Genomic DNA, 25,660 nt, shown 5'->3' with positions numbered 1-25,660 from the left:
GATTCTTCAGCATACAGAAATCTCATATTTGAAAGATAATACTACTATTGGCACTTTCAAGGAAGAGAAAAATAACTGCTACACTTCCTGGAATGTCATTCATCACCAAGAAGGTATTGGCCGGGTTTCTTCTGGCCGCTTTATTGAGCAATATAGTAAGCCACGTGTTTCTGGAATCCTAAGTACAAAATAGCTTTCCATTGCAAAACAGGACCAGCGAGGATTACGTTATTATAGGAAACAAAGACAAGAAAAATATGTTTTACAACAGCTCTGATTATAATTTGGTGAGTTCTACCAAAACATCTGACACATCAGTAAAGGGTACTATGATTATTTGACCACAAGTATATTTATCAACATCAAAAGATTACTACTGTAGAGGTAAACTGTATAGTTTTCTCACGTACCAGAATTTGAAGTCCCATCTAACTCCTCACAACCAAAAACATTGCAAATAACCAATTTTATCAAATAGCTACATTTAAAAAGAAAAAAGTATTTAAAAAATACACATATACTTTTCCAGCACAGTTACCAAAAGTCCCAGAGAGTTTTCAAAAATGCTTCACTAGAAACACACCCATGACACCTCAAACAATGGCCTGGACTTCATTACACGAGGCCAAAAAGTTAATAAAGTCATGGACTAAAGTAAAATGATCAAACACAGCTCAAGATTATTGTCCACATCTAAAGCTGCCACTCCCCTAAACCCTAACAGGCTGCCACGGGATGAGCAGTCACAGAGGAAACAGTATCCCTACATTATTTTGACAAACAAGTTATAAGAAATGGGGTTATTCTGGCCAGTATAAACTTAACCAGGTCAAGAGACAATATGGCACCAAGTTTTTCCATTAACTATTTTCTAGGCTTAAAATAACTTCATACCAGGCTTCTTTATAAATTGCACAAATATAAACTATAATCCACATCCTCTTCCAAATCATCCACAAGACCCTGGAATTTAAGACCCTGGAATCTAATCAAAATTAAGTGACTATGAAACTTCACATTACACAGAATTCGACACACACACAAGACAGGTAATATTAACCCTCGCCTCCCCTGTTAGTGCTTCGGTACAGTTAGTATGTATCGCTACTTTAGCATTCCTGAGGCCATTTGATAGGCAATCTCCCCCGTAAGACTGTGAACTTGAGTCCTGGAAATCCACCCCATTCATCTTGGTTATCCCCACTGCCCTGCATCACAGTCATTCCAGGTCCACTGAGTGAACAGGAACATATTACTTCATCACAACTGCAGAGAAAGCTGAGGTGAATGAAAAGGAAATCAGGTAAAAAGAAGGTAAATTTTGAGAGCACACAAAAACAGAATCAGAGAGGTAGACGATACATCAGGAGAAAAGCAATGGTCTGGAGGGGCTGGAATGTCTTTGGAATTTAGATTAATTCTAATCCACATTTTGACAATAACAAATGTTATAACCTTTAGCAAACCACTTTACCTCCCTGGATCTCAATTTCCTCATTTATAAAATAAATAGTATGACTAGATGAGCTCTAAGTTTCCTCATAGGCCGTAAGGATGATTTTAAAGCAGCAGGAACACTTATTCCTGAAAAACAGCACTAAGAGAACTGATATAACACACCATGCAAGACAATGTAACTCTGGAGCAAAATGGATCGTATGGGTGGAACACACAACTGCATAAACAGTAACAGGTCACATCAATGGCAGCCACAGGCAGTCAAAAACATATACACACATACCTAATGTGAGAATTACTGACATTTTCACTCACTCAATAAATCTGAAAAAGAATCAAGTTCTGCCCAAAAGAAAGGTTAAAAGATCTGAAGAAAAAGAGGCATGAAGGCAAAATTCTGTTTGCTACTCACTAGGAGAAATCACAACAATATAGCTCATATGCAGCACACATGTGCACACCCACACACACACAAGCACAGACACAAACCAGAGAAACAAGAAGCATCTTTATGCTTTTTCTGAATTGAATCACATAATCCTTGAAATGAATCACATAATTATTTGGACTAGAACAAACCAATATTTCACAATATTTAAGCAAAAAATAAGCTTCAACAATATGCACATCTGGGGTACATTGTCTCTGCCCCAGAAGATGAGTCTTAACAGGGGACACTGAGAACCAAACATGCATAGCAGCAAAGACGTTCCTAAACTCTAAAACCATCAACTCATAGACCTATGTTCCAAATACATAACCGCAATAAACCTTTGCCTTAAAACAAGTGAGCACCCATTTATGATAAAAACACAGCAAAGTGAGAATAGAGCGAGCAGACCTCAACATAATAAAGGCCACATATAAGAAACCCACTACCAACATCATACTCAATGGGCAAAGACTAAGAGCTTTTCCCTTACAGATGAGAAACAAGACAAGGGTGCCCACTTTCATGACTCTTATTCAACATAGACTAGAAGTCCTAGCCACAGCAATCAGACAAGAAAGAAATAAAAGGCATCCAAACTGGGAAGGAGGAAGTAAAACTGTCATTATTTGCAGACGACAAGATAGTGGACATAGAAAACCCTATAGACGCCACCAAAAAACTACTCGACCCATTAAGTGAATTTGGCAAAATGAAGGGTAAAAAGCCAATATTGAGAACGGCATTTTTTGTACACCAACAATGAACCATCAAAAGGAAAAACTAGGGAAAATAATCCCATTTACTATAGCAACTAGAAAAATTAAGTATCTAGGAATAAATTTAACCAAGGAGGTAAAAGACCCGTACTCAGAAAACTACAGAACCCTGAAGAAAGAAATTAAATAAGATACAAATAAATGGAAGCACATACCATGTTCACGGATGGGAAGAATTAACATCATCAAAATGTCCATACTACCCAAAGCAATCTATAGATTCAACACAATCCCCATTAAAATACCAATGGCATATTTCACTGATCTGGAATAAATAATCCAAAAATTTATATGGAACCAAATAGCCTCAGCAATTTTGAGAAAGAAAAATAAAGTAGGAGGGACCACAAGACCTGATATAAAACTACAAGGCCACTGAGATCAAAGCAGCCTGGTCCTGGCATAAGAACAGACACACAGATCAGTGGGACAGAACAGAGAGCCCAGAAATCAACCCGGGTCTCTATGGTCAATTAATATTTGACAGAGGGGGCAGAAGAATACACTGGAGTGAAAAGAGCCTCTTCAACAAATGGTATTGGGAGAAGTGGAATGGTACAGGAACAAAAATAAAACTAGACAACCAACTTACACTACACATTAGAACAAACTCAAAATGGATAAAAGACTTAAATGTAAGCTGTGACACCATAAAAGTCCTAGCAGAAAGCATAGGCACTAAAATCTCAGCTATCCTACATGGCAATATTTTTCCTGGTATGTCTCCTAGGGCAAGGGAAATACAGGAAAGAATAAACAAATGGGACTACACCAAATTAAAAAGCTTCTGCATGGCTAAAGAAAACATCAGCAAAATGAAAAGGGAACCAACCATATGGGAGAACATATTTGCCAATGATACATCAGACAAGGGTTTGGTCTCCAAAATATATAAAGAACTCATATGACTGAACACCAGAAAGACAAACAATCCAACCAAAAAATGGGCAAAGGACCTGAACAAACACTTCTCCAAGAAGGACATACAGAGGGTTCATAGACATATGAAGGCATGCTCAACATCATTGGCCATCAGAGATGTAAATAAAATCCACAATGAGATACCACCTCACACCAGCCAGAACCGTCATCATCGACAAATCAACAAACAAGTGCTGGCGAGGATGCGGAGAAACGGGAACCCAGGTGCACTGCTGGTGGGAATGCAGACTGGGGCAGCCACTATGGAAAACAGTATGGAGTTACCTCAAAAAACTAAAAATGGAACTGCCTTTGACCCAGCGATTCCACTGCTGGGAATATACCCTAAGAATCCTGAAACCCCAATTCAAAAGAACCTCTGCACCCCTATGTTCGTAACAGCACTAGTTACAACAGCCAAGTGCTGGAAACAGCCTACGTGCCCATCAGTGGATGAGCGGATCAAAAAACTGTGGAACATTTACACAATGGAGTGCTATGCAGAAGAAAAAGAAGGAACTCCTACCCGTCATGACAGCATGCATAGAACTAGAGAGTATTATGCTAAGTGAAACAAGCCAGGCAGCAAAAGGAAAATACTGTATGATCTCACTTAAAAGAGGGATCTAATGAAAAAAATAAACTAACGAGCAAAATAGAACCCAAGACGTGGAAACATGGAACAGACGGACAGCGGCCAGACGGGAGAGGGAAGGAGGATCAAAGTGGAGAGAAGGGGAAGGGACTTGTCTAAGAACATGTATGAATGACCCACGGACATGGACAAGGTGTGAGGACTGACTGTGGGAGCAGGGATAGGCTGGGTGGAGAGATCCTGGCCCACAAGAACACCTTCCCAACCTGCTGGTAGCAAAGTACTTTCAGGTGACTATAATCACCTGAATCACCCAATCAATATCAGACGATCACAATTCTTTCTTGGTTCCAGTGCTTCGTGGTAAAACATGTCCTTTCTTTCCAGCCTGCCACTTCCACGCACATCATTTCATGCAGTCTCCCAACAACCCCATGAGGGAAGGCGAGAATCACCGTGTCACGGACAAGAGATAAAATCAGAGATGTAAAAAAGGGAACCGTGCAAAGCTCACTGCTAGGAAGTAGCTGAAGGCAGGCTAAAACCCACGTAATCTGACTCCACGTCCAATTTGCATTCCATAATATCCCAAATAAAGTCTTGCTAAAAGCAGCTGAACTTAAAAACTGCAATTTTCCAACTTCATCAAACCCTTTGGATATACAGTGAGAATTAAGATTCTAAAGCCAATGCAAGCAGTAAAGAGTAGTCTGAACCATCTCCTTTCTATAACATATGTTAGAAAATACAATGTTCAGGAGCAGTTCACACACAATAAAAACAGCTGAAAGTTAAAATAACCCGCTAGCAGTCACCCTATCACACCACACACAACCCGGGCTGCGGCGTGCTGCTAGTGGGGAACAGCTGAGGTTCCCATCATAAGTCCTCGACTTGGAACAAAAATGTCGGAGGACCTTCCCTTCCCCCAGCCTCGCCCCCTCGTGGCTTTGCTGTCCCCTAGTGGTGTCCACAGTGAGTGCACCTGACCACCCACGGAAGCATGAGAAGCAATTATTAGAATGCTGCCTCCATTTTTTTAACCTGAAAATAAGAATTTCACTAAATTTATTGTACGAACTGATAACTGCCACCCTCCCATAAACTCAGAGATGCACATATACTTGGGGTGGGTAGGCTCCAAATTTCTTCACACAAGCGATTCCTACTCAAGAAAACGCAGAGACTATGGCTCCAAACAACAGAGGAGGCCCCTGAGCACTAGGAGACAGATGGCTCTAGGCTGCATCAAGCGATCAGTCTATGGAAGGTATTCAACACCCTGAGGTGCACATAAAAATAAAGGCTTTTCAGCCGCGTTTCCAGAATCCACGTGGATGCAAAGATAACTTACCTCGTCCTGGACTCCACCGGTAGTAGTCAGCTTGCTCCCGTCGGTAATTGTGATAATTATTGCTGGTTCCAAGAAAAAGGGGTTTCTTCCCTAGTGTCAAAAAAGACATTAATAATATTAGGGTCTAGACATAAGCTTAATTCTTCTGAGTAAAAAATCAATTCTCAGAGCAGTTCATAAATGCTCCTTTCTTGTTAAATTTTACATATAGTATATAGCTTTGGTACATTTTAAAAAATCAGAAGGAAACTAAACAGAAGATGACCTTAAAGGAGAGGAATTAGGTGGATTTTCATTTCTTCCTACATTGTTTTAATTCACAGTGAGCATTTATATCTATGTGATTAAAAGTATTTCATTTCTGCCCAAACTAAGTATAGTGGGCAAAAGGACTTAGGACAGGTGTGACGTGCCTGGCACACCTTCCTCCAAAGCCTTTAAAAAAAGAAAAAGTATTTAACTTCTTAAAAGAGACTTAATAGTTCAATTCTAATTTAACTTATTTAGATATTACAAATTAAAAGAATATAAAGGTAGTATTTCCTGAGAAACTTCTTCAAAAGGAAGGCAAAATAGGTTAATATAACCATGTGATTTAATCTATAATGTAATCAAATGTCTAACCAAGTGATTAGGTGTATGGATGGAAGGGCTCTAATTATGTGGCCTAACAGAAGCCTGCCCAAGTTCACAGAGCCATTTAAAATTGCTCAAACTTCAATAAGCTTCAAAAATATACAGCCTCGTTGCCTTTACCTCAATACAAATGAGTGCATCCCAAACTGAGCACATCACTCATGAATTTGCTGGGCTAGAAGGATACAGCGCTTCCCTCCTCTACCTGTCCAGCCGCCACCGTCCACTCACATTCACACGTGTCATTCAAACACTTACTGAGTGGTCACCACGCATCAGGTGCAGTGTTGGGTGCATAACACATAATCTCTACTCTCAAACATAATAAACGTACCTTTGTACATTAGCAGTGACTCTCCTCCCCTGGTCGCTACCAATGCCATTTTAGCGAAAACACCAGCGAAGGGAGATACAGAAAACCAAGATGTCCTTATACCTTCAGAACCACGGTGCCTTGATTCTACCTTTAAGCTAAAACTACTCTGACTGACTTGCTCACTGCCTTCCAAAAGCAAATCAGCAATGGACCAAACACTTCCTGTAGTTTCTCTTATCATCTCTGCATTTTAACTGAAGTCAAAGTTACTATTTTCTGACCAAAACTTAGACAACCATCCATTCTTATTCCTGTACAGGCATGTTGAGAATTATCCTCCAGAGCCCAGAGAACTGGTCATATTGATAATTAAAGAACAATGATCTATGGCATATTAAGAACTTTACAGATGATGATATCAGAACATCATACTTTCTTAAGAAGCGTCATGTCTAAAAATCAAGTTAAAATGTGTCATATTTAGCAAAAAGTCTTTGAGTTAATAAAATTTAAGCTAAATTCCAACACTAAATTCAGTTAGTTTTTTCTTGACAACAAAATAAAGCTTTTAATTGAAACTTTACTAGTCTTATACCCATAGTCCTCTCCCCAGAGGCTATTCCCAAAATTGCCATGCACTTCATAAAATAATAATAATAATAAACTTATCCCAGTTGACCCTAAAGTCTGGTGAGGTGATATTCAGAGATTCAATGATATAACCCAAAGTCACCCAGGAAAACTGGCAAAGCCAGAGCCTTATTGCAACTACTCGTCACAAGATCTTTGGCAGCACCTGAAGGTCCTGTTGGTAGCAGCTAATTCTTGATACAGTTCTACAGTCTGGATTCTGCTATGTTCACCCAACAATGAATGGTGCTACAATCGGTTTGATTTTATTTAATATATTCTATCTGCAGCAAAATTAACTACAGTAAGACTATTCCTTTACTTGGTCTCCTGCTGCTGAGATTTCTTACCTATCCATTCTATACATAAATCGGTATACCTCCCCCAACAAAAACACACTGAAACAAAACACAATACATATCAATGTTTACTTTTAAAAACTATGTAACTTCAATCAACTTTCAGAGAGAACATATATAAATACAAGATAAAATAATACTAAGCTCTTTAATGGCTTTAAAGTTTGGAAAATTCAGATAAAGATCAAAGATAGAAAAGAGTAAAGAAAAACATGACCATTCATTCTACTTATTCATGTGAGGTATTCCCAGATCTTGACCTTTAATTGCAATTTTTTAAAATTTTTATTCTTAGTAAATATGTTTATGAAGTCACTCAGTTGGGAAACAGCCCATATACTTATATTAGAATTTCCCTCAAAATTCACCTCGGTCATAAAGTCATTATAAACAACCTTTTGCTTAGTTGTAAGATCTCAAAGAAGAAATAAATAAGCTCTGCTACCAAGTAAGCCAGTAAAGGGACTAAAAGTGAACCTTCGCAATTAGCAGGATCAAACTCAAGGTGTTTTTACTCTGAAAGCAGTGGTTCTTGGCAAAGAAATCTAGACAGGTCACTAGAAAATACAGTGTAAAGTATAATGTCCTACCTCTAGAGCTGTTTGCTAATGGAAATCCTGTCATTTATAAATTTTGATTTTAATGCTGGTCAAAAGGCACAAGAAAAAGTTTTTATAAAGTAAAAATGTTCACTTAAGTTCTGTCAATAATTTTAACATATCAGTGTTAAACAATTTGAGGAATATACAAATAAGAAAATATGAAGAATATAATTAAAGTAGAACTTATCCACTAGAACCTATTTCAATCTTATGAGAATGCTTTAAAATGTTAAAACATTTTGCAAAAAAGTTTTGAAAATGTAAAAGGCTAATTTCTCTCCAAATATTAACTAGCTTGATTTGCAGAATCAGAATTTTTTTTTATCCTCACCTGAGGATATGTTCATAGAATTTTTTAGAGAGAGAGGACAGGGGAGAGACATACCAATGTAAGAGAAACACCTACTGGTTGCTCCCGTTCACACCCCAACTGGGAATCGAACCTAGGTACATGCCCTTGTTAGAATTCAGCAAGAATTCAGTTATAATCTCAAGTGATACGGCATAAATGAGTCTTTTGATATGAAAGCTCTGAAATTAGTGCTTCTAACAGAATACCTTTGACTATATACAAAAGATCTCTGAAGGATATACTACAAACTGATTAATCATAGCTGCTTCTCAAGAATGGAAGTGAGCATCCGTACAACTTTCTAGAATGCTTAAAATTTTTAACCATGGCATTTAGTACGTATTCAAAACAAGTAATCTTCAAAATTAAAAGGTACTTAGTATTCAAAAATAAAACTTTAAAACCTGTTAGTGTATAAAAACCGAGGTTGCAAGTTCGATCCCCCATCGGGGTGCGTAAGGGAAGCAACTGATGGATGTTTTTCTCTCTCTCCCCTTCCCTTCCCCTCTAAATATATCCGCAGGTGAGGAGTTAAAAAAAAGAAAAAGAACAGCATCAAAAACACATGGAAAATTAGGATAAGCAAAATCAGGAATCTTAAATATTCACTTTAATATAATGACTAAAGAGCAATATCCTAGAATTTAATTTAAATAATAAACCAAATAGTAATGATACAAGAAATATTGACTCTAAGAACTAGAAAATTAACTGTATGAAAAACAATTAATGTTAAGGAAACTCAATAACTCTTAAACCTAAGTATAGTACATCAAAGGACAGTAATGTAAATTCAATATATTTAAAATATTAAATATGCAATAATAGCACAGAAGTTGAGTTCTGCATTTGAACCGGAATATAGTTTAAATAAGATCACTCTAATAAATAAATAGCTGGTTTTGGCAATATTTAAAAGTATTAGCAGCCAAATAGTGTTTATACTGGCATAAAAAGAGTAATGAGGGTTATCAGAAACATAATTTTACTTAAAAAATACTAATATTCTGGATAAAGAACTTAATATATTCATTGTATTAACTGTGCTGGGTAATATTAATTTGGGAAAACATTATTCCAGCAATGCATGTAATAATAAACATCATAGAAATGTGGCAAAAAAAGTAAAAAAAAAAGCCAAGATGAAAACATATTTTCAGACAAGTTATTAATAAGATCCTGAAAAGTAATCCGACTACAGTAAAACATACAGCTCTGCCTATCCTATCAAAATTAATTATCTACGTGGGTTGTTGATTACCACAGATATTACCTTTGCAAAAGTCTGGTTAAGTCACATCTCTAACCATTAAGGTTACCTCCTTCTAAAAAATCCACACTACAAATATGAGTATGTTCTCAAAAGAATCACTCACACACACACAAGCTGTTCCATGGAAAAGATGGAATCCGACCATAAAGTTCTTCATAAGCGTCCTCGAGGGCGCAACTGAAGATGGGAGGGAACTGCCTGATAAGTGCTGCGCATCAGTGAAGTTAGCAAGAAGGATGCCATTTAATAAAGGGGGAAAGCTCACAGTAAGCACTCGGGAAAACCGAAGCTACTGTTTCCCACAGACTATGGCTGAAGGCCAACCTGAAAATAATTTAATTAAATAAATCATAATGCGAGATTATGTTAAGGGTCCCTGTTTTGTAAAAGAATATATATGTATATATGGTTTTTCATTTTCTAGGAGAATGGGTGATACTTTAATTTCAGTAAGATTTTTTAGGAAATATTTAAATTTCTCCAATCACACTGCATGCATACACACACACACACACACACACACACACACACACACACGAGTCATGAGTTTCTAGAAATCCATTCTTGCTAGATACCAATTCAAACATTTATTGGTGCTTGTGCCAAATACCTTCCCAAGTGTATAAAGATTTTAAATTTTGAAAAATTACGTTTTGGGGAAACAAAGTAATATCCACATATTTGGACCTACAGTTAAAAAAATTTATATCTGCCTTCCTAACTACACATACAAATCCACCAAGGTTTTATCTTAGAAATGAACCTCACAAAAAAGCAGATGTTATACGTGGAAGACAAAGATTGTTAGGTTTTAGATTGCTGTTCTCGCCACAAAAATGGAAGCTCTAAGAACATAACAACATAACTCTTTTACATTAGGATTTATCTTCAACAGAGAAATCTTGTTTGGGGTTACACCTTATCCATTATGGGTTAACCATAAAATTTAGATATAAAGACCTTTACTCTTTCTACTACCTGATTTAGGCCCCGTTTTCTAACGGCAATTTCTCGGTTTCTCCTTCTAACTTACTGATTCAAGGGGCTGATAACTAAAATTGCACAACAACAAAAGTTAATAATTTTACATTAGTTATTACCTGCCACCGTACATAAATGATCAAGAACCATCAAAACTAAGGCACCACCAGGGGCCAGGGCATCGTCTGCTTATTCCTGGTAATTCTACACCCTGCCACCTTCTCTCAGACCTGCCTTTGTACCACCGCACACCGTGGTGTTCACAGCCGGCCTTTCACAGAACACTACAGACTCCATTTTTTCCAACTCCAGTGATGAAAAACAATCTACTGTCAAAAATAATAATTACTATTGTTCTGAACCTTTCAGAATAATTGTTTAGATGCTTCCAGTGTTTAAAATCCAGAATACCCAGAAGCCTTTGTTGGTGTATCCTAATATCTAATTAGGTTTACCAAATTTAAGACAATGGGAAAGTATTCGTTCAACATGCCAGCATCAATCCTGTCATTTACTAGTTACAAATTATATTACTTAACAGCTAACGCTACAATTACTTTTTCTCAAATACTAAGAACTTTTCATTTCTACATTAAACTATTTTAGATGCTATAATCCTTCCAAAGACCTCCACCATGAGTCCCCTAGTTCATTTGGGCAAAGCTACGGATAAAAAATGTTAAAACGTCATACTCTTTTTAGATAGATTAAAAAGCAAATGTCCATAGAGACTAGTGGTAAGACATTACTAGGCTGACGTAAATTTGTCCTTTTGCTACAGTTAATCCTCCTAATTATAAGTTAAAATACAGTTTATGTGCAAGTACTTCTCAATAAACCAATAATCAAATTTCAAATCACACATGCCCTAAAAAGAAATATCATCACATTAAAAAAAAAATCTTTATATCTTTCCTAGGCCTGTCCTATTATGTCTTCTTTTCCCCCACAATAAATCTACATTACAAACAATAAAAGGGATCACGCATTTTTACACTGGACCTTCCTTCTGGACAAATGCCTCCTGCCCTCACCCCACCCCAACCATCACCAACTTGAATTCTAAAATACACTGTTGTTACAAAGCCCTGGAAATGGACTCAGATTTAAATCTCCTCAAAGAAGCTCAAAACCTCTCTTGCTTTGAAAATCAAAAACTTTTAAGTGCTCACTATTATTGTTTTTGAAGAAGATTTTGGGCAAAAATCTTCTGTAACACCAACAGAAAAGTATTTTTGGAGCAACTTATAGATTCAATTTAAAACCAAAAGCCACCGTGGTCCCTGTGGCAAGAAATTGTACTTTGGCTGGAACAACTGAGTAGCTAATTCTAGCTTCTTGTGGTGGATTACAAACAACTTTTTTTGTGTTGTTTTTTTTCCCTCAAAGATCTCAAATTAGAAAGTTTTAACCCAGTTAAATGCTTACCATACTATTAGAAATGATTATCATCATCACCATCATCTGAATTCCTATCACGTACCAAGCATTTTACCAAATAATTAACAAATATTATTTCTACACAGTTGGGCTTACATTTGGGATTCCCAACAACAAAAAGTCTAAATAAAATTTTTGTAAAAATATATATTATTCCTAATTCTTATTAAAAATTTTCAGAAGTGGTATTATCGCCAATTTTGGTGATTATGGGACTTGTCAACACAACATGAACTAGTAAGTGGCAGGGCCAGGCGCGGTCAGATCTACTGAGGCACTTCGTTCAGTATTACACTGTTTATTCTAAAACAAGCTGGATAAAATACTACATAGTCACCATAATTCTATTTTTTTTAATTCAAACAAAATTTTTAAAAATGGTAATATGTGTTAAAATAATAAATTGTGTTGTATATCACTTACTCTTCCCCACAAGCCTGCAAGAGAACATTTTTATCCCGTTTCTTAGTGGGAAAACTGAGGCTGATAGATTACTAGGCTTTACTAGGAACTCATGGGGGGAGTGGGAATTCAAAGCCAAACAGTTTTCTGAATCTTAAAAACACAATGATTAGAGATATTCAAAATTATCTTATGTGAAAAGTATACATTAACTACAAAACTGTCCAAGTACAAAGTTATAATTAGAGCACTAATACTGGCTAGCATACTACAGAAAGTCAATTTTAAGTAACTGACTAGGTTAATAGCTCTATATTAACTATAAGAAGTGTTATAAACTATGAAATAAAAACTCAATAAGTGCAATTAAACGCACACTTTAGCATCTGGGCCTATTAATAATGGTTAAAAAAAAGAAAAAGAAAATCCTGTCAATTATCCCCCACATTTAAATTACTGTTTTTCCCAGACAAGGGAGTGGGGAGAAAATCCAACTGACCCTAACACAAGTTTGATAGGTTGTTACAAGACCATATATAACACACTGGCAAAATGAAATGCTTTTGGTTTTCAGAGGAAGCTAAAGAATGCCTATTTCATTGGAGAATTATAGACATACTTCTCAAAAAAGGACTCAGATCCACTGGTTATACCTTTACTAAAATTTATTCTTAAATATTATATAAATTACTAATAAAATCTGCATAACTATTCTATAACCAACTGCAATCTTTAAAATATTTCAGAAATATTTAAAAATTAAGCATTTAGCTTTGCTAGGCCTACTTTCTTCATCTATAAAATGAAAGAGATGGAGTAAACTCTAACGTCACTTCAAATTCTGAAGCCCTATGAAACAATAATCGTAACACTTATAGAAAGTCCAATGAAAAGTTCTGTCAGTAGATGCAAAAGTTCAATTTTTTTCGAGTGTACATATAATAATCACATATGGAAATGAGAATATTTTGTTTATATTGGATTAAATATTTCATTAAAACAGCATATGTAAAAATTCACTACAGGCTTAGGATCTGTGGATTAATTGTATCTCAATAAAAGGTTGGTGGAAGAAGAGAGATCAGGGAATAAATACTACAATCTAAAAATAAAAATAAAATCAAAACTTCAGTATTTTATTTATGGTCTGGTGACTATGCTTAAGTTAAATAGATTAATAATAATGCTACACAAAAATAAAGTTCATATAAGGAAATTTTTTTTAATTAAGAAAACAACATGGCCGGTTTATGTAATCAACCAAAATAAATAAATAAATAAAAAGTTCACTAAAAAGACCTTGGGTGAAGGATTATGGGATTATGACGGTTAAAATAATTTTAAATATTTAAGAAAATCATAAGTTATAAAATATTGCACAACCTCTTTGATGTAATCCATGACACCCTTTTAGCTAATTCTGACCACAAATGACCCTAAAACGATTCAAAATATTTGAGTAAGTGATTTCTTTCAAATATTAGATTTGTTCCTGGCCTTTTAACTTCCAGTTGTACATAGTTTAATACATAATCACTGACATCCTCTTGCATGAAGAAAAAATAAAATCCTTTGAAGAAATAGAACCTATTATTTTTGCCTTTTGTACTTATTTCTTAATAATTTCTAATTAAGAATGGAATAATGTCCTTTATTTTCTTTTCAAAGATCATGACAGAGTGGTTTTAGATCTTTTAGAAAACAGACTTAAGAGTGTAGAATTATGAAAAATTAGATCTAGTGTTTTCAAAGAAAATATAAATCTTCAAATTTTTTAAACTACCACCCTTAAAATTAGTGCCCAATGGTAAGTAAGTCCTATCCATTCCATCCTACTTTGAGCTCAACTCAAACCTCATTAAAATATCCCTTGATTCACCCCCAGACGTGCTCCTCCAGCTTCCTTGCAGTCAAACTCGGGTAAATCTCACCTTAAATGCACTAGGGGGAGCTCCCTATTTGAAAGAATCTTAAAGCATGTGCTTTTGTCTCTTAAGGGTTCCTTCTCTAACTTTTATTCCTGCAAAACAATGACTTTCCAACTCACCTGCTGAACTATTTACATCCACCTCCCATGTAACAAATTTTTTAAACACTACCCCTGTCCTTTATCCCACGCTTATCAATGGCCATCTGACAACCTTGACCGACTTATAGTACTTTTCAGTTTCCCCAAAAGGAATACAAAGCCACAAATATACTTAATATACTGCTAATAGATTTTAAACCATGTACTAAAAATCAGCTTTAAATATTAGATTTTTAAAACTGTAATTTCAAATTTTAAGCTAAAAAAAAATGAAAACAAGGAGGTAACTAATCTACTGATGAAAGAAGTATGCTTTGCTTCTTGCTGAGCAAGCACTTAGCATTTCTTTAAATACATTGTACTATACCATCCCACTAAACCCTCTAATTGATTCTTTAATAAGGGTACTATCGCTTCACTATTGGCAATTTGGAATACGAAGCCGCAGAGGGGCACAGGAGTAGAGTGACTGCCCAATGTTATAAAGTAATGCAAATGTTAAGGTCAGGAGCGGGATTCCAATTTTCACATCCCTGGCCATTCCCCTCATTTTACACAATTAAATCAAGATGGAGAAAAAACGTCCAAGCTTAAAAGCTCAGGGACTTGCTAGGACCTTTGAGTGGGGAGAGGACAGTCTCAACAAATGGTGTTGGGAACACTAGATGTCCACATGCAAAAGATGTTGGAAACTTACCCTAAAAATAATACACAGAAATCTTAAAATGGATTAAAAACTTAAGTGTAAGACCTGAAACTAAAACTTCTAGAAAATATAGGGGAGAAGCTTCCAAGACATTGGACTCCGCAATGACTGCTTGGAACGATGCCAAAAGCGCAGGCAACCAAAGAAAATGCTGATAAACTGGGCTACGGCAAGAGCTAAAACTTCTGTGCAGCAAAGGACACGTCAGGAGAGTTGAGAAGGCAACCCCTGGAATGTGATGGAATATCTGCAAATCACATCGCATATGGAATAAATATCCAGAATTTTTAAGTTAGCAAAGAACTTGGATTACTTCTCCAAAGCCAAAGTACAAATGTCTAACCAGAATATAGAGATGCTCAACCTAAATAACAATTAGGTAAATGCAAATAAAGTAGTAACACCTCGCACCCTGAGGATGACTAGTATCAGAAAATAGTGTTGGCAAGGATGTGCAGAAATTGGAATTCTTGTGCACTGTGGAAATATAAAATAGTGCAACTGCTACAGGAAGCAATATCACAGTTCCTCAAAACTTGAGACACAGCTTTAATCTATGACTCAACTGCACTTCAGAGTACATACCCAAAAGAACTGGAAGCAAGATCTGATACTTGCCCACCATGTTCACAGAAGCACTATTCACAACAGCCAAGAACAGGTGGAAGCAACCCAAGAGTCCATCACCAGAATGGACAAGCAACATGTGGCATAGACATATAGTGAAATACTATTCAGCTTTTAAAGAAATACTGACATGCTACATGTATGAACCCTAAGGACATTATGCTAAGCAAAATAAGCCAGTCACAAAAAGACAAATACAGTTGACCCTTGAACATGGGATTGAACTGTGTGGGGTTCAGTAATATATGTTTGTTTTTTAAAATAAGTATGTACCCTTCAGTACTAACCTTTTCTTTATGATTTTAACATTCTTCCCTCTAACTTATCTTATTGTAAAAACACAGTATATAATACATATAACATACAAAAATGTGTTGACCATTGTCAGTACACTTCTGGTCAACAGCAGGCTATTAGTGGTTAAGTTTTGGGGGTGTCAAAAACAGGAGTTGGTGTCCCTAAACCAAGTGTTGTTCAAGGGTCAACTGTACTTACTGTATGATTCCACTTACATGAGGTATCTCTAGAGTAGTCAAATTCAGAGAAAGGAGAATACAAGGTACCAGAGGCTGGGAGGAGGGAAAATGAGGAGTCACTGTTTAAGGGGTAGTTCCCGTTTTGCAAGATGAAAAAGTCCCCGAGATTGGCTGCACAAAAATGTGAATGCACTAAGAATGTAAATTTGATGCTGTGTGTTCTTTGGACAATTTTACATTTAGGGAAAATATTCAGGGCATTTAAAAGTTTCCAGTTTATATTCAGCACGGTAATATGTTTAAGTATAATCTACTTTCTCTCCATAAGATATCTAATAGGTCACTAAATACCAAACTGTTGTTAATACATTTGTTGATAGCCTATGGGAAAACAAAAACCCATATGGGAATCAAGATTTCATTACTTGACATACCAACATTAAGTCTATATTTTGCACTACCTGGGTACTAAATGGGCACTGCTTGGGGAAAGGAAAAGAAAAAAAATACTTTCAGAACTATACCTGAATTTTCTGCTAAGTTCACAAAAAGGTCTTTATGCTAAAGAATAAAACTGGTTAAAATTATTCTCCCTAAAATTCATTCTATCTGATCTTGTTTAACAGCCACCATTTTTCAATGAAGTAAATACTTGGCACTGAAAATCCTCAAAAAATTAAACACATATTATCTCTCATTTTAGGGTATTGTTCAAGAATTATCTTCACAGGGAGGACAGGGCACAGAGCGATGCGTCAGATACCATCCTAAGTCCTGGGACAAGCTCATCGGTACTAGTACAGTGAGGAGTCAGAGCCTGGAATCAGTCCAGTGACAAAAATGATGAATTACAGGCCAGAATAATATTTAGCATCTAAACCTAACTGGAACCTAATTTCAAAAAAAGGGGGGTGGGGGGAACAAAGCTGAAAACAAAGACAGAAAACAGAACAATTTGGAACAACATGAAAAATAAACCGATCTACATATAAAACTTTAATGAGGTTCCTAAAACTTTAGACGTGCCCTAACTTTAGATATTAAGGCTGGTTCGGATTTTCAGTGGCTCTCGAAAGGTCAGCATTAAGCCCTAGCTGGTGTGGCTCTGTGGATTGCATGCCGGCCTGTGAACCGAAAGGTCACCAGTTCAATTCCTGGTCAGGGCACAGGCCTGGGTTGCAGGCCAATCCCCAAGTTGGGGCGTACAAGAGGCAACCAATTGATGTTTCTCTTCTCACCCTCTCTTTCTTCCTCCATTCCCCTCCCTCTGAAAAAAAAAATAAAATCTTTTTTTTTTAAAGATTGGCATTATTTTTGAAACTCTGGTGAACACGTGAAAAAATATATATCAAATTTAGCTGCAATGATAAGCAACTTAATAAAGTGCTGCTACAATTAAGATTAAAAGCTACATTGTTCCATGATTGTAGAAATATCAGCAAATGGTACTGATTATCAGAACTAAATATTTATAAGGGCTTCTATATGCAAGCCATTTTTTAGAAGAATATCCAAAGTGCTTGAGGAAAACATTCACCAAGAATCACTCTCTGTTCTCAGCTACTCTGACCTTACTGAGGCCCTGCAAATTCTGTTAGTAGCCTAGCTAATACCTCAAAGATGTTTTATTTGTTAACGGACGCAGTGTCAATATTAAAAATACTTCTGGTTATGGAAAAATCACTTATGTATGTGGGGGGAACAGTTGAGACTCTATACACACACACGTATGCACATACACACATATACCCATATTTAGATATTTAAGAAATTTAAAAACTTAAAAAGGCTTTCAGATGCTCTATAAAATCAATATGCTTTCATGTATCTCATCTTTTTCATTCCCTTCAATTACTGAGATTATTTACAAGTATTTAGTACTGTAGGCTCCACAGATCCCAGCATAGAGCATGGTGGAAGTGTTTATGTAAAAACACTGAGGTCACAGAATAAAGGTATTCCACAGAAAATAGGCATACTTTTACAGTAAAAAGAAATTACACGAACAAAATTTAGTACTGCACATTAGAGACATCCAAAATTCCTCACTATTTATCCTTTCATTGAACTGTAAATGTATACTATCTAAATGAGTAAAAAAAAGTCTTGTGATGAAAAATATCTTCTGGAAAGATGTTTTCTTCTCACTAAACATATTACTCAATCATTTGCATTTAGAAATTGTGGCTTCCTAAATTAGTTTAATGCTAGTGTCGTTTTTATGATCCACTTCAGGCCTCCTTGCTTATTCATCTAATAACAGAGAAGTATCACCCCTCCCCCTTCTTGAATTATTAAATCCTAAAATGCAAAAACAGCCTCATCTCCAGGCTCTCCTCTTGGTCAGAGTGGTAACAGAGCAGGACCACCTTCCACCTCAGACTCTCTCTAACTTTTTATCAGCAAGAAATTAAATGAATTCCAGTGGAAGATGGCAACTGGGAAAAGGAAAATACAGGTGTAAATTACAAATGTCCTCCTTCACGATAACCAGTTTTTCTAAGAAATGTCTTTAATTCGCTTGTAGCAAATGAATGTGTCTATATGCCTTTCCCACTTATGAAATGTGATGCAGAGAAATAGGAAATCAATAGTTCTGCTACACTGACAACCCAACAAGCCAAAAAAGGATAACTAACCAAACAGTGGCAAGTTTCAAATTTGTTTTTGAACTGAAAGAAATTTAGATAGAAACCTTAATCAATGAAAGACTGTACAGTACTTCCTATGATAATGGAATATGAAAAGGAAAGAGATCATTATTTTACAGAAACAATTTGAAAAACTCATGGCAAATCTGCCTAAATTACTGAGTTGCAAAACAAAGCAACACAGAGGGGGGAACCAAAAGATTAATGTGGTGATACAGGTTTACTTAAACAAGGAAGTGCTATTAGATAAAAACAGAAACAAAGTGACTCTGAATGGCAACTCCTTTAAATGCTATATGGTTAAGTTTTCCCTAAGAAGTGAAGTACAAACATTTCTAAACCAAAGGAAAAATTGTTTCTTTCTATATAGATCAACCACAAGCGGTAGTAAGGAGATGGCTCCCCCAGTATTTGTGAAACTCATTACAACAGTGGCTCATGAAACTTGCAGAAAAGAACAAAATGTGGACCTCAATGTATTTTTGTGATAACGGTGCTTGGCACTACCGCATAAAAATTAAACTCCTTAGGTTTAATATTCTTCTATGTGTAATACTACATATACATCTTTTCTTTTCCAGGCCTGCAATCTCAGGAAGTTGTAACAGACTACTTTATGTTATTCCACAGTGAACCATCATGTGATTTAAACCTCGTTTCATTTTCAAATAGATTTAAAAAAAAAAGAAAAAGTGCAGTAGAGGGAGGAAGTGGGAGGTTAGGGAGTAAGGAGCAGCCTCTTCTCCAAGGCTTCAGAGAAAACTACATAAAACAGACAGACTCTGGACCTGCCATTTAATTCAGGAACGAATTCAGAATTCTTCCTGCATAGTCGCCTACTGCACAAGGTTCAAAAGCTGAGAAGCATTAATGTACCGGGCGTTGCTGCACTCCAATGGAAATCCTACCTTACAATATGGTTAGGTTACCTTAAGCCCTGACACCACAGACAGAATGATTTCCTGTGACACTTACTACCATAGAAACGAAGACCACTAACTAGTGTCTGTAAATTACTACTGACTCGTTGCCTCTAGGCAGAGAATCAGAAGAGTTGAGCGTGGTCAGGCGGGATGTGTACCCTTTGGTGTGATGAGTGAAAGGCATTAAAACCAAATTCATGCCAACATTACAGCGAAGAATTCAGTTTCAATTCTGAATACGAACACATTAGAAGAAGGGAAAAAAGAGCTGTAACACCACGTACAGAATGGTCCCGGTCGGGGATTCGCTTTTGTATTATGTGCATGTCTTACTTTAATCTGAAGTGTTTTACACTTGGACTCCACGTTATATAGTTTTTGGACAGGGTTGTGTTTTTTCCACAAAAAGAAAAATCAACTGTTTTCCACCTTAACAGTCAACCTACCTGCCCATAGTTGTCTATGCCAGTTACTAATCTATTTAAATTTAACAAATCAAAAGCTGTCCTTAGGGATTGGCCAAGAGTCGTAAGTCCTTCAGCCTGAAGGTTTTTCAGCTCATTCATAAACGTCGCATGGTTTTCCTTCCATCCGGCCTGAAAAGAAAAACGGAAGATTTGGTTTTTTCTCGCATTTGAAAGCCACGTATCCACGGACGACCACGACAGTCGGCGGCTCACCGAGGAGCTGCTCCCCTTCCCACTGCGGCGTGATGGAGGTGTCACCACCTCAGCGCCGTGGCAGGAACTGTCCCCCAACGGGGGCCGGGCGCGAGCCTGCCCGCCCAGCGCCCTGGCCGGCCGGACGACTTCCTAACTTGCCCGGGAACCCGACTCCCCGACCTCACGCGCCAAACGCGGGGATGCAGAGCGCCCGTGGGAGCGGACGCGAACGCGCCTTCCGAAGTTCCGCGGCCCCGCGGCGCCGCGGGGAGAGGGGGCAGACCGGGCCCCGCGGCCCCCCGCGCCGGGTCCCCTTCAACGCCGGCCCGGGCCGCGGCGCGGCGGCGGGCGCGCTGTCACCGGGCTCCCCGGCCCCGACATCCCCCACAGTTCATTGCTGCCGCTCACGCCGCGGAGGGGAATGTCGGCCATGTTGAGCGCAGCGCAGCGCCGCCGCCGCCGCCGGGCCGCGCTGGGGAGGGGATGGCGGCGGCCCCGCGGCTCCGCGCCGCGCCAGGCCGCTCCGGGGCGGGGGCGGGGTGGGCGTCCGCAGGGGAGAGGACCTCAGCGCCTAGGGCACAGCGGGTGGGGGAGGGGCGCATAATGAAGGGTGAATGGGGGGGGCGGGGAGGGCAGCGAGGAAGGAACGGGAAGGGGAGGGGGAGGGCGAGGGCTGTTACCTTGATGGCATAGGGCGGCTCTTCGAAAGTGACCAGCATATACCTGTCTCCTCTGCTGGCGGGGTCCCGGGCACGCAGCTGCGGGCGAGCAGGCGAGCGGGGCGGGCGAGAGGGAAGCACACGGGCGAGGTTACGGGCGGCGAAGGGGCGCCCCGCGGCCCCGCCGCCCCCTCCCCCACAGTACCGCACACGCAGCGGCCACCCCCTCCACGCCGCCCCCCGCACCCACACCGGCTCCTCCACCCCGCCGGGGGCCGGGAGCCCGAGCCGGGGCCCGGGCCGAGCGCCCGCCCGCCCGCCCGCCCGCGCGGTGGGGGAGGGGGCCCCCGAGCCCGGCGGCGCCCGCAGTCAGGTCCCCGGCACCTCCGCCTCGCCGCCCCCGGCCGCGCTCCCCGCCATCCCGGCCGCCCGCGGGGCCGCCCGGGCTCGGCCGCTCGGTACCTTCATGAAGGTCTCTACCGCGCCTTTGGCCGTGTCCAGGTAGGTGGTGCCCAGATGACTGCGCTGGTTCATAGAGGCAGACGTGTCTATCAGGAACAGTAAGATGGGCATAGTGCTGGCCGGGGCAGCGGAGAGAGAGGAGACGGCCGAGGTGCAGGCGCCGCTGGCGGCCGCCGCCGCTACGCGGGGCGGGGGAGCGCGCTCCCCGAGTGGAAAACACCGTCTGGGTCTTCCCTCCGGCTGCGGGGACTTTCTCCCCCGGTAGTTGGGAGGAAACTCCCAGACCCGGTCCTCCCCGGCGTACCCCCGTCTCCGCCTCCTCCTGCCTGCCTGCCGTCTGTCGGTCGGTCCGTCCGCCCCCCCCACCCCGCCTCGGGGGTCCCGTCCCCGCTCCCGGTGCTCCCGGTCCCCGTGTGTGTCCCAGCGGGAGACGGGCCTGCCTCCCCCCCCCACCCCCGATGCAGGGAGCGGGGACCGGGGAGCTGACGACGAGGGCAGTGGGGCTGAAGGGAGATTGGCCCCGGGGCTGTTGGGAGAAGTTTCAGGGACTCCCTCTGCACCCCGGCGGTGTCACCACTTTCTCAGCCCCTCTCGCTACTGAAGCGCTTTTCTCTCTCACACTCCGGTTTTAACTCGGGCAGGGGCCGCAGAGGCTCCGCCCCCTGACACGTCCTCGCGCCACGTGACGCACCGCTCCGCGACCCCATTGGCCGCTCCCAAGCCCCTCATTAGCATATTCAAACAGCTCAGGGGAGGGGGAAGCTAGGAGGCCGGCTCCAGGAACTGTTAGTGAGCACGCGTGAAGGCGGGGCATCGGGTGCGCGCGGGAGCGAGCGGGCGGGGTCAGCTGGGCGGTCGCAGACGCGGAGGCGGGCTCCGGGAAGGGGCGGGGACGGGCGGGCGGCGGAAGGATCGCGGGGTGGGGGCCGCCACCGCGTAGGCGCGCGCAGGGCGGCTGCGGCCGTGCGTCTGCGCGTCAGGGCCGCGGGACTCTCCTTGGCTGGTGGAGGTGACAGGGGTCGGGGGAAGGGAAGTGGACGCTAGGCTCACCTTCCCTTCCGAGGTCGCTGTAGCAAACCCCTTCCCCGGGGGGCGAGTAAGGAGGGGGTCAGTTAAGGATCCAACGCCGGGATAGGGGAAGGCGGTGCGCCCACGGTCCGCGGAGCGGCTGCCCGGGCCTCGAGGGCCGGCCCCGGCGTGGGCGGGCCCGGGGCGGGGGAAGGGAAGTGAGAGCTTGTTTATGACCGGGGACTCATCTCCGCGAGTCACACCGCTCCCGCTGGGGAGCGAGGACGGGCGGCCGACCTCCCTTGCGCTGGTCTTCCTCGGCCTTGGGGCGCAGCGGAGGTGGGGGGACCCTGAGCAGGCAGGGAAGCTTCTCGTTGCAGGTCCCGCCAAAAAAGGGGACAAGCCACTTCTAACTCAGCCCTAAAATGGCCTGGGGGACAGCCCGACGAACCATCTGCGGCCCGTGCCGGCCTCGGGGGGAAATAACCGGCACTACCCAAAGGAATACCTCCCCCAAACCACGGTTGCTCGTGGGAAGGGGACCTGGCCAGGCATCATCCATCACGGTGGTTTTAAATGAAAAACTGCCTTCAGCTGGCTCAGGCGGCACAGCCCGGGGTCGCGTGACCCCGCCTGCCTGTCCTCTCGCTGTGTTGTCCCGGGCTTGTGCGACTACTGTGACCGGGAAGAAGTCGCAGGCTCAGGCCAGCCCCTGCCCGCCCTCACGCCTGCAGCGCGGAATCCTGAGTGTCCGAGGAAAACCGCTTCCCCAAATGCGCGAGTTAAAGACGGAGCGCGGCCTGAAACACAAGCTGCGTTAGGGACATCACAGCCCTTGTGACACTGTATGGGGATTTATGAGACCTCTCCGACGAGCCTCGTATTTTCTTTTTTCTTTTTTTTTTTTTTTACCCTCAACCTTGAAATTCTTAATTATTTACCTACGGATTTTTTTTTTTTTTTTATTGCCCCTATTGACATTAACACGGAAGAGACATGCCTTGTGGCACTTGAAAAGCTGAGTTTCACAACTTGGACTTTTCCTAAGGTTTAAGACAACCTCTGGACTCTTTGTTGGAATAGGGCTATTCCAGTAATATGCTGTATGTACCACAAAAGAAGGAGATATTTTTAAGAAGTTTGGACTGCGAAATAAGATGAAATACAGACCTTACAACCAGGATTTGCTGAGGGCCAGTGGAGTTAAAAAATGATAAAAATGTGGTCCTTGCCTTCAAGAGCTTATGGTTTTTCTTAAAAAAAAAAAAAAAGAAATACCATTATTAGCTACTACAAGGCAGGAAGTGATTAGGTACTAAGGAAAGAAAAAGTTATTACCCTGGACCGATGAAGGAGCATTCCCCAGGATCAGTATGTTTAAGCTGTGCCTGAAATCAGTGTTTCTAAAAAAAATGGGTCCTGGACCTGGAGCTCCAAACAAAGTTCTTAAGTGCTTAAAAATTTTTGTTTTCCTTTTAATGATATACAGATCGTTTTTGCAGTTCAAAAGACAAAATTAGTCCTTCAAAGTGGTCATTTGCAACTGAAAGATGTTTGTGGAGTTGATCTTCACGTTTTCCCTATCAGTCCTTTTCAGGTGGTTCATGGACCCCTGCCTGGCCAAAAATGTATTCCATAGAGTCATCAGAATGTCTTGTATGTTACTCAGATTTGAAAACTACTGCTTGAAAGGATTGGTGGGATTCAGGCATGTGGGTGAAGGAAGAGGAAGCTGCCGGTGGAAGAGTCCTAGCCATGAAGATGTAGTGAAGGGAGGAAGTTCGCACACTATTGCCAATGGCTTTCCGGGGGAACAGTCAAGTTCTGCGAGGCTGGAGCGCCAGGTACACAAAGGCCAGAGAAGATCCGTAAAGGGAAGGTCAGAGGGAGAGAGTAAAGGTCCTTCATTCCAGGCTAAGGGCTTTTTTCCCATATAAGTTACAGAGTTTTTAGTTGGGTTGCTGTGTACAAAGCAGGAAGTGAAGGGAATCATGCTACACTACTGAGGTAGATAAGCATACATTAATAATGCCCTTACCTCTCACAGTTACTTGAAATCATTTCGCAGCCATCATGGCTCTTCCTTCCCCGACTCAGTGGAGTTGGCAGATTGTCATGCTACGGTCCTTAGAGCCAGGATTCGAGACAAAGATCAGGAGAGCCAAGTCCAGGGAGCCAGCGTGGAGCCAGAACTTGTGCCTGCGATGGCACCTGAGAGCAAAGGCCAGGCCTCCAGGTCAGAGGCCCAGAAGGGCTTGGAAGGCCAGGCCCGGAGGCAGGACAGGGAAGAAATCAGGACGCACATAGCAAGTCAGGAGCCAGTCAGAAACCAGGAGCATTGTGCTATCCCTAGACAAAATTGTGAAATAGGCCAAGTTTATTCTTAGTGATTCTGGTTGACAATTAAGCTATTGATTGATGGTGGCTTGAAGCAGCAGTTCTGGGCCAGGTGGTGCCCATCAGCATGACCTGTAGAGCTTCAACGTAATACTAATGGCCTGAGTCCCCAAAGCCAGAGGAAAGCGATCCAGTAGAATTGGGATGGGCCCTGGTCATCTTATTTTTGAAAAAGCTCTTCAGGTGAATATTATAAATAATGCTGATTAAGAACTTTATACTTAAAGTATAAAAGTAATGTATATATCTAGCATCTAGTATTACCCTTAGAATTATTACATTTCTTAAACTCCTAAAATCTGCAAACTAAAGGGGAAAAAAACTATAAATGTGACACCAGTATAGCTAACAGCATATTTGCATCATATGTTTATGTAAATTACTTGAATTCCACTATGACAAAAAAAAAAAAGAAAACTAAATAGTGCTGGAGATTCCCACTGTTCTTCGTGGTAAGCTTAGGCCTTGGACTAAAGCACAAGATGAGAAGAAGAAATATGTTCTTCAGTTGGTCTCTGTGATTCTAGAAAGA

The 25,660-nt window shown here is 40.9% G+C and overlaps 1 protein-coding gene across 1 annotated transcript in view; it reads right to left on the bottom strand.

The window, feature by feature from the left end:
- Positions 1-22,057, bottom strand: part of INTS6 (integrator complex subunit 6) — a 67,573-nt gene extending 45,516 nt beyond the window's left edge. Inside the window, exons 1-4 of the mRNA XM_090258915.1 lie at positions 21,724-22,057; positions 21,283-21,360; positions 20,387-20,536; positions 5,538-5,627 (exon numbers count right to left, since the gene is read on the bottom strand). Of these exons, the coding sequence (XP_090115041.1) occupies positions 5,538-5,627; positions 20,387-20,536; positions 21,283-21,360; positions 21,724-21,834 (429 nt within the window). The 5' untranslated portion in view covers positions 21,835-22,057. The remainder of the gene's footprint in view (positions 1-5,537; positions 5,628-20,386; positions 20,537-21,282; positions 21,361-21,723) is intronic.
- Between the last annotated feature and the right edge of the window lie 3,603 nt (positions 22,058-25,660).

This window comes from Furipterus horrens, unplaced genomic scaffold (genome assembly GCF_987537825.1).
Source record: "Furipterus horrens unplaced genomic scaffold, mFurHor1.1.pri manual_scaffold_12, whole genome shotgun sequence".
Taxonomy (NCBI): domain Eukaryota; kingdom Metazoa; phylum Chordata; class Mammalia; order Chiroptera; family Furipteridae; genus Furipterus; species Furipterus horrens.
The sequence above is the reverse complement of the archived record's forward strand: the minus strand, read 5'-3'. Positions and strand labels throughout refer to the sequence as shown.